At 36.8% G+C, this 18,568-nt stretch overlaps 1 protein-coding gene across 1 annotated transcript; it reads right to left on the bottom strand.

The window, feature by feature from the left end:
* On the bottom strand, nt 1-14,192 carry LOC109824948 (beta-amylase 2, chloroplastic-like). The gene is given in 10 exon segments (XM_020391583.1): nt 1-678; nt 1,987-2,206; nt 7,950-8,168; nt 9,484-9,654; nt 9,656-9,745; nt 10,498-10,662; nt 11,396-11,590; nt 13,282-13,485; nt 13,562-13,639; nt 14,031-14,192. Coding segments are annotated over 10 exon segments (1,395 nt in total). The 5' UTR covers nt 14,055-14,192; the 3' UTR covers nt 1-649.

The raw sequence follows: 18,568 nt of genomic DNA, 5'->3' as shown, positions 1-18,568 counted from the left end.
TGTAAAAACATACCGCAGCCATTAAACAGCACGAGTTGCAAAAGTTTATACACTTACACCTTTCATTAATAATATTTATCGGATTATGAATACAGCACAACATCGATATGAACCTCGAGGCACGAGGAACACTTTAAAAATACAGGTCTAACAAGTTCCCTCCTATTTCAACAACCATTTACATGCATCGCTTTAAACTTTTAACTTGTATAGGAGCCTCATGTTCCTGAAGATGTCAAGCAGTGAAAATAGTTAGCAGAAACAGTTACTCCCAGTGAACTTAAGCCTACCATTGTGCAACTTGCATAGAATACAAATCTTAAGAGCACAATCATAGTGAAATAATCAGCTTCAACATATGCAAGAGAACAGTCACAATGACATGGAAGGTCAAATCTCTGGAAGATAGGAGCCAAGAAAATGGTATATATACAAGAAGTATCAAAGGATTGACCAGGGTACCAAACTTGAGAAGAAAGCACCACCTTGATTCCTATGGTCAATGAAGATACGGCGAAGGTTATGTGTTATTTTCTACTGAGGGTGTCCTCTACAAAATGGAGATTAATTAAGGCACAAATCGTTAGGGAAGGGGGGATGAACAAGAAATTTTTAAGTTAGGAATCACGACTCTCCCCTTCCCATCGTTCTATGTTAGGAGATCAAGAACTGCTTCACCTGCAAGACAAAGTAACGAGTAACATCAGCAATCTCATGATAGTGTCCTTGATTAGTAATGACATAAAGGAAAACAATGATTAATTAATGACATATCATATTAAATGTGTAAACATTAGAACAGTGGAGATATCCTCTGCAACTGGAGGGCTCCGACGAAGCTTATTCTCAATTCTCAATTATGTAAAGCTTTAGATGATCTACTGCAAATGTCAGAATATATCAACCATCAATGTCTAATTGCTAACAAGATATAGCAAGGTAGCAATTTATGGTCTTTCTTTTTGGATTTTAGTATGTCCCTAGATTTTTCAGTATGTTTTTTTCCTTGTCTTATTATTTCCCATGTGTCCTCACATTTTTAACCTAATGTAAAGATTATCCTACAAGAGAGTACTTAATGTCAATGAAACTACAGGAATAAGTAACTGCTATCTTTAGCTAAACACTTACTGCTCATTCTGCTCCTCCTTTCAACAAAAGAAGGGTAAATTTCAAAAAAGCCCCCACTACTTTGAGGTGTATCCAGGAAACTCTTGTTTTCCAACTAAACACCAGAAAATTTTCCTTCATAACTCACAAACTGACGAAAATGCCCCTCAAGCCAAAAAAAACACTTTTTCACTTTTTTTATTTTATTTTATTTTTATTTTTATTTTTTTCTTTGCAAAACAAATTTTTTGTCCTACCCTACCTATCACCGGTGACAAATTGAAGAGTTTGTGAGGGTTTGTTTGCAAACAAAAAATAAAATAAAAAATAAAAAAAAGGATTGTTGGCCTGAGGGGCATTTTCATCACTATTGGGGTCATGTAGAAAAGTTTTGGTGTCTAGTGTGAAAACTAAGTGTCAGGGATTTTGTGGTAAACGCCCCAAAGTACTAGGGGGTTTGTGAAATCTAACTAGGGGATTTGTGAAATCTACACAAAAGAAAGCTACCCTTAACAACTCAGATTATGACATCCCTCTCAACTTAAGTTTCTTTGCTGTCTCACGATGCAAGGTTAAGAACTTGCAACCCAGTCTTTTCAAAGAATAGAAGAATTTCATCATAAAAACTCTAGGTGAATGAAGTTGCATCTCTATGATTAAATATCCATACCAGCTTTTGTGCCTCATTGAGCACAACTTAGCCTTAGAAACAGAATTTCATGTCTTTTGAATTATGACCAAGTCAAGGAATTCGTTTCGTTCAAACTAGAAATCTTAAATTACTAGATGAAAACAAACATTTTGGATTTTTGATGATTAAAAAAATATAGAAATATAAAATTACTACTAAAAGAAGGAAAATTTCTTGATACATACCATGCATTCTCTTGACAAAGCGCTCAAATTCCAAGAAGTTGTGTCTTTCCATAAGAACTGGACTAAGCCTCAGGTAGGTGAATGCAGATAGGTGTCTTCCGTCAGGATCATTTAGTGGTTTTGCTTCTTCCAGAATTTTGTTATACCAACCTCTTTCATAACAAGGAAAGGCATTCTCGCTAACTACAGGTATAGAGACATCCCATGCAGCATTCAACACCTGAAGATGGGATTATGACTTGCAACATTTTGAATGGTGTTCATTCTACTGCAAATAAATTATCTTAATAACTTCAACATATGAAAAGCATGCCTCCCAAGCTATGAGCATGCATGCACATATTAAATAGAGAAAAAGAGAGTACCCACGCAACAAAGCTTAGAAGCCAATGAAAAGATACAGCTGATCAGAGAAAGGGTTCTGTTAGAGAGAGAGAGCCTTTGAGCTCAAATAAGAATGTCTCCATATTTATTTATCTTCCAAGACTAGGAGAGGTTTCACTAGGTAAATATGACTCCTTTTTTCCCCCTTGTTAGATGTCTGAATCCATATAAAACTGAGTAGGCCAGAAAGAAAGTTGCCCTAAGCCTAAAGATTAAAGATATATATCCTAGAGAAACTTGCATCCTAAAAGATGAATTAGGTAAAGCTCCACATTATTAAGTGCAGACCATGACCCCCCTAATTGTTGGGACAAACCTTGGGCCTAATAGAGCAGAATCACAGCAATAGTAGAGCAAAAGTAGAAATAAAAGGTTGGACACACAGATTTACGTGGTTCGGCACTTGATTGCCTACGTCCACGGGCAAGGATAGAAGAATCTACTATGAGAAGAAAACTCTGGAGTTACAATCTCTTTATAAGGAGATACTCTCTCTATTTTTCTCTCACTCTTCTATAAGAGAAGTTGTTTCTGGGATGAGTTTTTCCTTAAGGATTTGGAGCCTATTTATAGGGTTTGGAAAAACACTATGCACAATAAAATATTAATATTTTACTATGCTGTGAGACCCGCCATTTTTGTTTTTTTTTTTCCTCTTCAAACTTTGCTACTGCTTCTTTCGGTGATTTGAAGTGAGGTGGGGCCCGCTCCAATTAATTGTCAATATTTGAGGCTGAGGCTGCATGCTGACAATCTCCCACTTTAAGGTTTGATTGAGTATCAATCATATCTTCACACTATTCTTTCTATCTTGCCATCTTCATGTTGCTTTACGTCTCCGTCAGGCCACAAGAGGATCTACACCAAATAAATTTATCAGTATGGACTGCTTTTGTTAAAAAAATCAGCTAGGTTATCTTTGGTGTGTATTTTTTGCATATCCACTGTTCCTTCTTCCACTTTCTCACGAACGAAGTGATATTGAACTCGAATGTGTTTGGTCTTTGAATGAAAGGCTGGATTTCTTGCCAAATGCAAAGCACTCTGACTGTCACAAAATAAAGAAATATTCTTTTGTTCATAGCCGAGTTCCTCCAGCACCATCTTCAACCACATCTCTTCTTTACTGGCTTGTGTAGCTGCTACATACTCTGCTTCTGTTGTTGAAGTAGCCACAACTGACTGCAGTTTTGAAACCCAGCTTACAGCTCCGCCAGCAAGTGCAAACACATAGCCTGTGGTGAATTTGCTATTATCACGATCACCTGCATAATCAGAATCAACATATCCACTGACAATAAAATCAGATCCCTCATAACATAAATGCAACATTTGAGGTTCCCTGAATGTATCTTAGAACCCTCTTTACAGCATTCTAATGCTCTTTACCAAGATTCGTCATGTATCGACTAACCACTCCCACTGCTTGTGCAATGTCTGGTCTTGTACAAATCATCGCGAACATTAAACTTCCCACGACTGATGCATACGGTACTCGGGACATCTCCATCCTCTCTTCTTCACTGCTAGGACTCATACTAGAGGATAACTTGAAATTAACAGGAAGTGGGATAGAAATTGACTTACAATCTTCTATGTTAAAGCGTCGCAAGATTTTGTTCAAGTAATTCTTCTGAGAAAGCCAAATCTTCCTACTAATTCTGTCTCGGTAAATTTGCATCCCTAGAATCTTGTTTGCAGATCCTAAATCCTTCATTTCAAATTCCCTAGCTAACTGAGCCTTTAATTCTTTGATACGATCTTTGTTGGGGCCTGCAACCAACATGTCATCAACATACAATAATAAAATAACAAATGTATTTTTATCAAACCTCTTGAAATAGGCACAAGGGTCTGAATTAAGTCTGTTGTATCCAAGGCTCATGATGAATGAATCAAATCTCTTATACCAATACATCGGCGCCTGTTTTAGACCGTACAGAGATTTGTTCAATCTGCAAACCAAGTTCTCTTTTTCTTTTTCTTCAAAACCTTCTGGTTGGAGCATGTAAATTTCTTCTTCAAGATCTCTATGAAAAAATGTTTTTTTCACATCTAGCTGCTCTAAATGTAAGTCAAATCTAGCGCTCATAGCCAGGACTATTCGGACTGTTGTTAGTCGCACTACAGGAGAAAATATTTCATTAAAATCAATACGTTCTTTTTGAGCATATCATTTTACCACCAATCTAGCACGATATCGCTCCACTTGATCATCGCCATTTCGCTTGATCTTGTAGACCCATTTGTTTCCAATGGTCTTTCTTCCTTGTGACAGTGACACAAGTTCCCAAGTCTTGTTCTTATGGAAAGCTTCAATTTCTTCCTGCATTGCTGCCATCCACAAAGATGCATCTGCGCCATTTATAGCTTCATGAAAAGTTGATGGCTCTCCATCTTCTGTTAGAAGACAGTATATAACATTACTCTCCGTAATATACTCCGAATGCCAAGTCGGTGGTCTTCTCTCACGAGTTGACCTTCGAATTTCTGGAGCCTCGGACTCGACCGGTTCTTGTACATCATGCTTCGGTGTTGCTTTAGAAGAATTCAGATTATCTTCTACCTGAATAGCTACAGCCTCTGAGTCCTTCCTCGAACTGCTTTCTTTCTCTTCACTTTGTAGTTGGTTCTCTACAAAGATAACATCTCTGCTGATGATAACCTTGCAGGCAGTGGGATCCCACAGGCGATACATCTTTACTCCATCAGCATACCCCAAGAATATGCATTTTCTGGATTTTGAATCCAACCTTGTAATTTCTTGGGCATTGTACATTACGTACACTGGACTTCCAAATATATGGAGGTTGGAATAGTCAGCTGGTTTGTCAGTCCACATCTCCATCGACGTCTTCAATTGTATTGTAGTTAATGGAGATCGATTTATCACATAACAGGCGGTTTTTACTGCTTCCGCCCAAAAGACTTTTTCCAGATTTGCAGTAGCCAACATAGTTCTTGTTCTTTCCAACAGAGTTCTGTTCATTCGCTCCGCCACTCCATTTTGTTAAGGAGTATAAGCCGTACTGAATTGTCTTTTGATACCTTCTTGCTTGTAGAATGCTAGGAATTCACCGTCTGTGTATTCTCCTCCATTATCTGACCTCAAACACTTGATCTTTTTCTCAGATTCAAGCTCAACCCGCGCTTTGTAGGCTTTAAAGACTGAGAACACATCCGCCTTCTTCTTGATAGGATACACCCAACATCTCCTGAAGTAATCATCAATAAAGGACACAAAGTACTTTGCTCCTCCCAAGGATATAACTGGTGCTTGCCATACATCAGAATGAACCAGTTCCAGAATAGCCTTGCTTCTAGAACTCGATGTGTTGAACTTCAGTCGATGTTGCTTGCTTGTAACACAATGCTCGCAGAATGGAAGAGCTACTGAATTAAGACCAGGAAGCAGCTTCTGATCGGAGAGAACCTTCAAGCCTCGTTCTGACATGTGGCCTAGCTTGCGATGCTACATCATGGTTTGTTCTTCTCCAAAGCTGGTTGATGCCACACATGAATCAGCTTCCTGCAGGGTTTCTCCCGTGAGTATGTATAGATTTGCAGCTATCTTCTCTCCTTTTATCACCACAAGTGCCCCTCTAACAATCTTCATGATCCCATTTTCGATATGGGTCTTACACCCGAGCTCATCTAATTGTCCCAAAGACAATAGATTCTTCTTCAAGTCATTCACATGTCGCACATCTTGAATGGTGCGTATTATACCATCAAACATTTTAATTTTGATAGTACCAATACCACAAATCTCCAAGGCATGATTATTCCCCATGAATACATATCCTCCTGAGATAGGTTCATATTTGTGAAACCATTCTCTCCGAGAGATCATGTGCCAAGAGGCTGCTGAATCTAGAAGCCAGACATCAGCAAACTTCTTTCTGCCTTCATCAACAGTGGTTGCTCCACTGAATAAAATTTCACCATCATCTGACGTGCTGACAACGCATCCTTGAGATGTTGATGGCTCTGAAGACTTTTTATCTCCATTCTTATTGTGCCAACACTCCGATTTGACGTGTCCTCTTTTGCCACAGTTGTAGCATTTGACATTCATCTTACTTCGTGATTTCGATCTACCATGGGCATGACTCCCACTGGAGCCTCGTTCCGTTGATCTTCCTCTTATCACCGACAAGGCATCCGTTTGCTGCGAACTTGCCCACCTGTCTTCCTTGTTCTTTTTTCTTCCTCCAGAACAGCGGCTGCAACGTCGTCGAAAACTAGATAGTCCGTGAGGACGTTGTTTGTCAGGTTGATGATGAGTTGATCATACGAGTTAGGTAGACTCTGAAGTAGAAGTTCTGCACGTTCATTCGCACCAACTGTATACCCCAACGTTGTGAGTTGGGAGAACAGTGTGTTTAGGGTGTTGATGTGGTCGGTCATCGATGTAGATTCCGCCATCCTCAGAGTGTAAAGTCTCCTTTTTAAGAAGATTTTGTTGTGTATGGATTCCACCAACTGTAATTGTCAGCATGCAGCCTCAGCCTCAAATGTTGACAATTAATTGGAGTGGCCCCACCTCACTTTAAATCACCGAAAGAAGCAGCAGCAAAGTTTGAAGAGGAAAAAGAAAACAAAAATGGCGGGTCCCATAGCATAGTAAAATATTAATATTTTATTATGCATAGTATTTTTCCAAACCCTATAAATAAGCTCCAAATCCTTAAGGAAAAACTCATCCCAGAAACAACTTCTCTTATAGAAGAGTGAGAGAAAAATAGAGAGAGTATCTCCTTGTAAAGAGAGATTGTAACTCCAGAGTTTTCTTCTCATAGTAGATTCTTCTATCCTTGCCCGTGGACGTAGGCAATCAAGTGCCGAACCACGTAAATTTGTGTGTCCAACCTTTTATCTCTACTTTTGCTCTACTATTGCTGTGATTCTGCTCTATTAGGCCCAGGATTTGTCCCAACAAGTGGTATCAGAGCTAACTTAGGGTACTTGTATATATCTACTTATTGTATGCTCTGTAGCTACCACCAAAGGTGGATTCTCCACATCAGAAAATAAGTTAGGTTATCATTTACCCTTTGGAGGTGACGGTACTATTCACGAGTACGATATTGTTCATAAATACAGTACTATTCACAAGTACGGTACTATTCACGGATACGGTTACTGTTCATGAATATAGTTATTATTTACGTGAAATAGTAAGAAGTTACTGTTCGTGGTAGAAGCAATGACGGCAAGTTCAAGATTGAGAAATTTGATGCGAGTAATTTCTCACTGTGGAAGTTGAAGATAAAGACTATCTTGAGAAAAGATAATTGCATGGCGGCCATCGGTGTAAGGCCGGACGACATCACAGATGATAAGAAGTGGAACGAGATGGACGAAAATGCTATTGCAAATCTCCATCTGGCATTAGCAGACAGAGTATTGTCAAGCATAGAGGAGAAGAAGACAACAAAGGAGATATGGGATACTCTAACAAAGCTATATGAGGCGAAATCCATGCACAACACTAATTTCTTTTACTGCGACAGCTTCTGATCCTCACTAGAATAAAGTTTTATTTGAAATTGGACATTCATTTGCGCTGGAATTACCTGCCAACGAAGACCCTCTGGATCTGCTAGTGCCTCTGGTAAGTCCTGCTTCTGATTTATAGTGTGTAACTCACTATACGTGAAATTTAACATCACACCATGCTTCTTTAACACTGATGCGATTGACGCATAGCCATCCCTGTTGCAGGGGTTATAAAATCCAGCAGTCAATTCAGCAGCATGGCTTGCTGTTTTATACCACCAATGAACTCCTGATATCTGTTTCAAGAAGAAATTGTCCTTGTATTAAGAGCATAAACAGGTATTCTTGTGCTTATTGCAGTTCAGCAGACAGACAGAGAGAGAGAGAGAGAGAGAGAGAGAGAGAGAGAGAGCAGAAAAAACCCCATTAACTTTAGACAATTTCCATATAATGATATAACCCTCATAACTTTCAAAATATCAGACCCCCTCCCCCTCCCCTCTCTTTTAAGTTAGGGTTTATTAGGAAAATTCCCCTTAACTTCAAGATTTTATCAGAAACCCATGTGAAAGTTATCTGAAACCAAATTTTCACTACGTAAATTTACCCACCCATGTGGAAATTGCAGTTAACGCTGTTTGGGGGGTTTTCAGATGTAATCTTAAAGTTAAAGAGGGTTTTCTCATACCGCCTTAACTTTTTTTTTTTTTTTGTGTGTGTGGTGGTGGTGGTGGTGGGGGGGGGGGGGGTAGTATTTTCAAAGTTATGGAGGGTTATCCAATAATCGTCGAAACTCAACGGGGGTTTTCTGATATTTAGTGAAAAAAGGAAATTATTTGGAAGTGACAACATGGAGAGCATATGCAGAAAGAATGAACCAAAATATGTTTACGAAAGGGTTCTGCAAAATTTTGCATTTTGCAAGGAAAGGGGCATGTTGAGAATGTCGGCATATCTAATTTTAAGAATATAAAAATAGGATGTCACTTTTGCTAAGCCTGTGCTGCTGTGGTTGCTATAGAGTATGGACATACTTACATCATATAATAACTTCATAGAAAATTGTCTCCATTAAAAACATTGAAGTGCATGATTATTTAGAATAAAATGGCTTCTCAGCACTTCTGAATTGCCGATAGTGGGAGCCAATAGAATAGCCCAGTTATTATCAGGAACATCATCCAAGCTTGTCTACCAAAATGGGGCTACCCACGGAACACAACTCAAAGCTTAAAAGACATGCCAAGCGATATTAATCCAAATAGTTGGTGTCATATCCCTGACAAGGCAACCTCAGGCAACCATTCAAAAAGAAAACTCAGCATTGTTAGCTAGGTATGATAACTAGGTCATGCAGTTTAAGCTCATGCAATCTAGGCAAACGTCCAAAGTCCACTGGATGGGATGAGATGAGATGGCGGGGAAAAGTAATAATATCAGCCATAAGGAATTACATCCATCCACAGGAACAAAATATAATACATATACTGAATATACTAAGGCCAGAAATGAGGCAAAGAGCCAAAAAGTAACATTCCAGACCCTTCAATGTTTCATGCAAGTTCAACACGTAAAGCATGCACAGGAACAAAATATAATACATATACTGACCTTTGCAGAAATACATGTGTCTTCAAAAGCCAGTTTAGCCAGAGATAGTACACGATCCGCGTGATCAACCAACTCCTGAGAATACCAAGCAAGGAAGAATCTACCATAATAACTATCGTACTCCCCTCCGTCACAGAAAAAACCAGTTTCGCGTGGCTGAGAATTATACGAGCTGCGTTATCTGTGCGCCCTTGTGCCAGAAAGAGTGTCCCTTGCTTCTGCGGCAGTTCCTCAGACTTTTCATGAGGAACTGATCATAACACTATAAAAACAACATCTTTCTGTGAGCGAGAAGTTGCAAGAAGGAGCAATTAATACCCGATAAGATGGTAAAGACAAACCATGAAAATAACCAAGAATCAAGCTCCAGGTAGTCAGTGACTGTAAAGGGCATCTTTTTAGAGTACAAAAGTAGGATCTAAATTTCCAAAGGTAGCGAATGTAAATTGATAACTAACAAAATCCATAACAATCTACAACTATGTTTCGCATGCAATGATCAAACAACTCGGCATATTTACCAAAAAATATGCATTGACAAGGAGGCCATCATTCCTTACCGAATGCATGGATGTTGATCGATGCGTCAACAGATACAAAGAAACATGTATCAACTACATAAATATCTTCTTTTAGCATCTTAGACTAAAAGTACATGCTGATAGTGATTCTGTCAGTTGCCTGAAATACATACATGCAAAAATGATTGCCAAAACATCTCATGGTAACTTTCCTCATAAGAAGATAGTTGAAGCAACAAATAATGTACACAATACAAGGAAAAAAATATTGATACTGTACTCATTATGTGACACTTGGAATCAATTTTTAAATAAGATAGTACAAGAAACAATATGTGCAAATTATACATGGAAGTATGGACAGTGTACACACTGTATGACATGGCAGATAAATCATATAGAATATGTACACCCTCACATCTGGCAAGCACATAAAAATCATAAATAAAACGAAAACATTAGTGAAGGTGAAACCATTAGGATATAACCTTACCTGAAACTCCCCAACTCCAGGATATCTCCAACCATGCTTGACTGGATAAGAAGGATAACGCAGTTCTCCACATGGCCCTAATCCCACTTCAATCTTAGAGATAATTCCATCTTCGAAATACTCATCAAATTCTATTCGGAAGCTTCTCATATAATCAAAGTAAACCTACATGGGATTGAATATAAGCAATGTGAAGCCATTTACAATTAAATAACTACAAAATTTAAATAAAACTTCAACTTAAAGCATCCTCCTAACACATTTCAGAATAAACTATAGATAATTACAAGCCTAAGACAATCCTAGGAAGGGTGTTAGAAAGATCTACTCAGTACTCAAAGCCTGAAATATTGGAAAGTGGGGGTCTGTATGAAAAAGCAGTATGACTGTTATGAGAAGCATTATCAAATAGTAACATAAGAAGACTTTTTATATCTGCTGCAGAAGGGGAAAAAAGTTAAACAGAGATCTAGAAAGCTTTGTTTCATGTTCTTCTTCGAGATCTCTATTAAAATGTAAATAATTAAATGTTAGAATTATCAAACAGATGTATGTTCCAAGAGATTTCATTTGCTGACTAAGTTGTTCCAGAGTCTAACAAAAGGAATAAAGCAACATACTACAAAATGATAGACAACCAGAGCATCAAAATCATAATTATATAAGTTGGGATTGCTATGGGGATCCTTCTTTTCCTCATTGCAGTTATTAAAATCGTAAATTTTTTTTTGTTAAAATAGCAAACATTATATACTTTTAGTTGGCCTTAATCCATGTTTAGGAAATGTAACTAAAAGCAATTGAGAGACATTCACATGGTATAACTGTTTCCAAGTGCCTATTAAAAATATAGACTACTTATACTTTGATGAATTAAAAAAAAAACAAATATACATACCTCGATTGCAGTCCGACCTCTTAAGATTCTTTCCTTGTCAATTCCAAATGATAGGCATTCGGGATTCCGCCTTCCTTCTTTATCTGTGAAATAAATTTCTGGATTGCTTCTACCAATTTCTGCTACCCAATGAGGCAACGGAATACAAACATCATCACCGATATTCCCACCACATTCATGAAACGACATGACCACCTTGATTTTGTAAATACAGAATTTCACTGATCAAAGCTAGTTGAAAGACTCGAAATTTAATTTAGCTGTAAAGAAAAGTGCAGTATATTTGAATAATGCAGCATATTTGAATAACATGAGGCACTAACTGTCAAATGAATCTAATGACCATGTCAGTATTTCAAAAAATTGTAAAGAACTTCAAATAACACACAAAGAAAACATGACAAAGATCATCTTTTCAATACACTGAATAAAAAGAAAGACTTTTGAAAATCCGAAAAGATCTGTGTAGAAAATGTCCCTAATGGAAATATTTTTCTATTTTAAATCACAAGAGATACCTTCTTCTCTGATAAATATATTAGGACAACATTAACGTATGTCTGACATTGCATCTGTTTCTCCTAGATAAAGAATAAGATCCACAAAATCATGCTAAAACCATCCTGGAAAAATTCTTCAACAGGCCATTAATAAGCCAATTAAACTGTATTTGAAAATGATGAAAATTTAATGGGTTTTCTTAGAGACAAAGAAGATGACATATTTTAATTGTTTTCCCTTTGTTCTTTGCAGTTTATTTTCATTAAGAGCTATATAGCCACTGCCTACATCCTGGGACATACAGTAATATGTAATAAGCTACGTTGCATGGGTACAGGTGCAGGACCTGGAAAATTTGTAAAAGGGTAAGGTTGGGGATATATACACATAATAAAATTAATAATTTACATGAGATCGATACTGTTTTTTCATTCACATGTTACATGAGCTAAAAATCCTATTACATCATTATGTTAAAAATACAAATTGAAACCCTCCTTGTTCTTGAAGTACATATCTACCCGGCCATTTAAAATTATACTTCTAAACTAGGTATAGTCTTGAAATGAACCCAACATGTGTGCAGCGAGTTGCAGTAAATGCTAAGTGAAAGATATACGTCAAAGAAGTGTATGATGAGTATTTTAAACTAAAACATGTGTTACATAGTTGCATACATGTATGAACAAAATGTATGCATATATTCAAGGAGTGTTCGGGTACAAGTGTGGAAATGCCGGACAAGCACAGATGAGTTGAGATACTAGGTAATAAGAAATAAAAATCCAAGGTCTGAGTTCTTGGGATTATGGATATAGCGTTAGGAGGTTCTTCTAAAATTCAGGATATTTTCTCCCGTTATCACATCCCAAAGCAGATTTGTATAATTTTTATCTATTTTTCGCCACAAGTTCTTTGGATGTTTACCGTCACAAAGTATAGGGGTCTGCTAAATGAGACACAGCTGAAGAGTACATGCAACCCAAAGCAAGAAGTTGAGCTACTTAAAAAAGTAATTTTAGGTAGAATATAAACAATATCACCTGTCGATGTGGATTACAATTATGCTGTTTGGTTTGGATAAAAAAACATCCTGCTAAAAAATAAAAGGTATTTCATTCATCCCAAAATCCCTTGAGAAAACACTATTACACTCACATGCATACATAAATACACGTATTATATATATAGTAACAATGAATTTAGTACGCAACGTGATTTCAGATTTCACAATTAACAGCTGTAGAAGAACCTATGCAAGTCATAAACCTCCAGATGTTGTTGCCTTTTCCATTTAAAACTAATCGATCAAGATCAAGAAGAATGGCAAGTAACATCTAAGAAGGGTCTACCAAGTAATAAAATTTTCACAGGAACGAACTCACCTGCAATTTAAGCCTCAAATCCCGCACAATATGGAAGAGCCTCTTATACCCATGCCAGTTATACTCTTGTGGGGCACGTCCCTCCACTATCCCCCACCAACAATCAACCATCACACCATCCACATCGATGGATTTCAGTGTTCTTAGTTGCTTCATCAGCCCTTCCGGATCCACCAGCTCACACTTCATGTTAATGACACCTAGCTGTCATAATAAAGACATTAATTGCTCTGCAAGTCTATCACATAAGTAAATAAAAAGGGATCCTATAAAGACTCACTGGCAGCATGACATAAACAGGAACATAAGGAGTGCCAGCAAAATCGCGCTCTGAAATTCTCCCATGTACATCCATCACCTGAAAAACAAGGAATATGAGAAGAACAAAAAAGGCACAAAATAGTTCTCTAGAGGGTTCTCTATAGAAAACCCTATAGAGGATCTTGACACGCGTTTTAATCTGGAAATCCACAACCGACACATGTCCTAGCAGAAACAATGAAGTTGGAGGGTCATTAACAACCAACTTTAGGATTTGTGTTGGGGGCCCCACCCAACAAAAAGAAAAATAAAAAGGATATGATAATGGTTAATATAATGGAGGAGATGGCCAAAAATTGAACGAAATGGAAAAATAGGATTCATGTAACCGATCCCAATCATTTGGGATAAAGGCTTTGTTGTTGTTGTTACCCTACATTATTCCAAAAAAAGGCGATGTGAATGATGGGACATAGAAATGCGGTCACCTGCTTTTCACCAGAGGAATTCATGCCATTGTCACTGCCGGACTGATACCGTCCATCGTAAGAGGTTATAGTAGGAGGAGTGTACACTGTTTTGAGCCGACAAAGACCACTGCCAGAGGAGGAGGAAGAGATTGCCCGTAATGGAGGTGTCTGAGCTGGTGTTATTGATGGCAATGCTGATACAGGAGAAGATACTGATGCTCTTCCTGCCTGTAGCAAAGTAACCCACATTAGAGATAACAGAGGTTATTTAACAGTTCAAGATTACAAGCTTATAACCAGTCATAAGGAAAAAAGGAAACCCAAAAGTTCATCACGGGATGGCAACAAAAGTATGGCAATGACTCCATTGATTTAATAACCGACTACAGTGCATAACAATTGTAGAAATGTTGCTCCAAGCTTGAGGACATGAGAGCATAAACACTGCTCACAAAGTCATCCTAGCTACATTCACACTTTATGGTTGAGTAGTAAATAGTCGAGATACCTTGATCAAGTTTTGAACATGATATATTAAATTTAACTCTTTAGAATTTCTTTATTTCTTTAATGGCTTGTTTGGATTGAGGGGAAGAAGGGAGAAGGGAAGTTACGGGAACCATTCACCTTGTTTGGGAACATTTAGGAGGTGAAGTTATTCACCCTAGTTCCCTTTAGTTCACCCCTTAGTAGTATAAAATTTGTTACCCCCCAAATTGGGGTGTAACCAAGGGGAAGGGAACTCCCTTCCCTTCCCTTCTCTCACCTAGTTTCCCTTAACTTGCCTTAACCCCATTGAAATCCAAACACGTCCTAAGAGAAGACCAGCCCGTACCAAATATAGATCCTAGACCTATGCTCATCTATTTGTTTCGAAGTTATTTTTTGTCAATTGTAGTTTCAATAGTTAATTGTTGAAAACAATTCTGTTATGCAACTCTTAATTATGTGTTATGCAACCTGACACACCTTAAACGTTACATAGCATTTTCAAATAACTCAACACATCACACCTCTACACTACTACAATATAACATATGCTATTTGAATATATCTTCCATTATCTCTATATAACTTACCTTATTTAAATATAATTTTTTATTATTATAGAGACATGAGTATTTCATTTATTAAAACCTAAAAGTAATTAAGTATTTACTTTGGAATTGCTTGCTATGTCGTCATGGCTTATCTTGATGACATCATTATCTGATTGTAAGGTTATGAATGTAACTAATCAAATGAATGTGAAATTATGAAGGAAATGTAAATTTGTGATTATAAATTTGAATATGTTATTTTGCTACTCATTAGTAAATTTGTGTAGTATATTGAAGATTTTTATTAAAATATTGTTCGTATTCTTAAAATGTCCCTAATTTTTTAAAATTGTTTATGAATATCCTTTATACTTTTAAAACTAAACAATTATGTAAACAATTTTAAACTCGAGGTAGTTTTTGGATTGGTTGTTAAGCATTTATGATGTAGTTTTCTAAAGTATTTTAAATATTACATTAAAAATGTTAACTTTGAACGCACTATGTACTTTGCGATACATTATTTTATGTTGGCAAAACTTCAATATAAATCCCTGATGTTTTGGCTTGGCTTGATTTCATTTGAATGTTTGAAACTCATCAATAGAAGTCCTTAATATTTACTCTGTAATCAAATTTGGTCCTTTTTTATTTTTTTATTAAATTTTGCTGATGTGGCATGACTTTTTGGTTATGTCTATTTGAAAAAATTGCTTTCACCCCCTGCTTTTTGAAAATCAAGCTTTGCCCCACAAGTCAAATTTAAAATATTTTACCCCTCTAAACATTTAACTCACATCGTCAAGCCCCCCTCTCCCCAATAATATTTTCAGTTATCCCAAAAATACCCTTTAATTTTTCATATTCTAAAATTAGTCCTCAAATCATGGAAATTGTTATTAGGTACCTCAATTCAAAAGGTATTTTGAAATTAGTTCTCAAATCATTAAAATTGCTATTAGGTCCCCTAATTCTTAAGTTATTTTGAAATTCATCCCTCCAATCAATAGTAAAATTAGCTTTTAGAGAATTTAGTCTCTCAAATCATCTAAACTTCTATTAGGGCACATAATTCACAAAAGTTGGTTCAAGCTAATCCCTTTGATTGCTAATTTTACTATTGATTTGATGTACTAATTTCAAAATAGCTTAAGGGACCTAATAGCAATTTTAATGATTTGAGGAACTAATTTCAAAATGCCTTATAAATTGAGGGGCCCAATAGCAATTTCCATGATTTGAAAGACTAATTATAAAATATGGACAATTAAAGAGCATTTTCAGGATAACTGAAAATTTTGTTGGGGAGAGGGGATTTGACAATGTGAATTAATGTTTAGAGGGGTAAAATCTTTTAAATTTTCACTTGCAGGGCGAAGCTTGATTTCCAAAAACCAGGAGGTTGGATGCAATTTTTCCAAACAAAAACAATCAAAAAAAGTCATGCCACATCAGCAACTGTTAATAGAAAAAAATAAAAAAGGACCAAATTTGATAATAGGATAAACGTTAAGAACCTCTGTTGATAAGTTTCAAAAGTTAAGGACCCAAATGAAATCTAGCTATAACATTAGGGACCTATATTGAACTTTTACTTTTTGTGTTTTATGCTTTTGGGAGGTGAGTGTTACCTTATGCGTTTTCGCTATTTTCAACATTGTTCAAGTAAGTCACTTGACTCCGGGACACAATAGTATGCTAGTAATTAGTTGCAGTTTACTAAACTGTAATCTAGTTCCCAAAGTTAGGTAATAAGTCTATGCAAATTTATGTGGAAAAAGTTAAAAACTAAAATTAAAAAAAAACGTGTTTCACAATGTAGGTAACTGATGTTTGCAAATGACCTAAAATAAAAACTTGAGATAGGCAACTTACTATTAATAGTATTAGGGGCGGATCCAAGTGGTGCCCGGGGAGGACAGCTGCACCCTTAGAGATCTTACTTTTGTAGATCATGTTAAGAGCTTTCCGAAAACATATTATAATAGTGATTCCGATAACCAAGTCAAAAGTTATAGCCCGTGCAAGATTTAGCATTTGTGCATGTTTCCAGCTTGCTGCTAATCATTTTGACATTGTCTTGTTAAAACATTCATACCACAAGTTATACATTTCTGAATTGAGTTCTGTTTATTTCTATAAATAGATACTTGTAGTTTGCCCCCCTCCCTAACACCCCCAAGAAAAATTTTCTGGATCCGCCATTGAATAGTATCCAAGATGCATATGTTTTTATAGACCAAAATTAGAATTTATTACCAAATTGAAAATCTACTCTTGAATGTGATGTCATCCACATTTATAAGCTAGAAATAGCAGTTTCCAATGATTTTAACGTGATTTTAATCATGTAGAGATGGATGTCTCCAATCATTTTGACGTGATTTTAATCATGTATCACAGGATAAAAAATTATTTGATTTTAGGACAAATTTTCAAAACCACTATATTTGAACATTTAATCCCAAAAAACGACTTATTTTAAACTTATTTGCAAAAACCGACCTGGTTTCAGCATTGTCACTGAAACCAGGTCGGTTTTGATGAAAAAACTTCCGAAACTTCACGGGAGTTGAACTCCCGTGAAGTTTAGTAAAGCTGCTAAACTTCACGGGAGTTGAACTCCCGTGAAGTTTCGTAGTTCAAAAATTTTTAAACTAGGAAACTTCACAGGAGTTCAGAAATTTTTGAACTAGGAAACTTCACGGGAGTTAAACTCCCGTGAAGTTTCGAATTTTTTTTTCAAAAACCGACATGGTTTCAGTGTAAGAGCTGAAACCAGGTCGGTTTTTGAAAATAAGTTCAAAACAAGTCTTTTTTGGGGATTAAATCTGGAAATATGTTGGTTTTGAAAATTCGTCCTTTGATTTTATGAAATGCTAAAACATTAGTAAAATATATTAGAATCACCCAAGATTTTATTTCTAAAAGTAGATGACTGCAGCGAATCATATCAAACGGCCCAAATTTTCAATTTGAGAATCTAAATTTTAACTTCGAATATACAGTTACTCAATGTACAGTATCCGCAACTAGAATACTATTAACGGTAGTCTAGCTCCCCCACTGAAATAAATACATCTTCTAGCGGTGTCAAAGCCAATCAGGCCCGGCTGGTTCCCATAGTGCAACAAAACCACTATTATTCCGCTCGTTAACAAAAGTATCCATAAAAAATGGCCACTACAGTAACACGTCATCAATGCATCCAGGCCCCAGTCCCATCTCCCAACAAGGGGAGGAAAAACAAACTAAATCAAATAAAAAAACCAAAAAAAATAAAAATAAAACAGAAACCAAACCTGCGAACTCGAAGAAGAAGGAAACGTAGTTCCATCGGGCAAAACGACCCAACCCGCTTCCCTCGCTAACGCCGCGATGACGTCGTTAATGTCCGCCCTCACCCGAAGGTTGTAATTCCCGTGACGGCGGAGCCCCGTTAAGATCCGCGCCGTTATCGCCCTCCGGTGGCGTTCTCGTAATTTCGTCCTCTCCTTCTCCTCCTTCGGCCGCCCG

The sequence above is a fragment of the Asparagus officinalis genome, chromosome 10, assembly GCF_001876935.1.
Source record: "Asparagus officinalis chromosome 10, Aspof.V1, whole genome shotgun sequence".
Classification (NCBI taxonomy): domain Eukaryota; kingdom Viridiplantae; phylum Streptophyta; class Magnoliopsida; order Asparagales; family Asparagaceae; genus Asparagus; species Asparagus officinalis.
The sequence above is the reverse complement of the archived record's forward strand: the minus strand, read 5'-3'. Positions and strand labels throughout refer to the sequence as shown.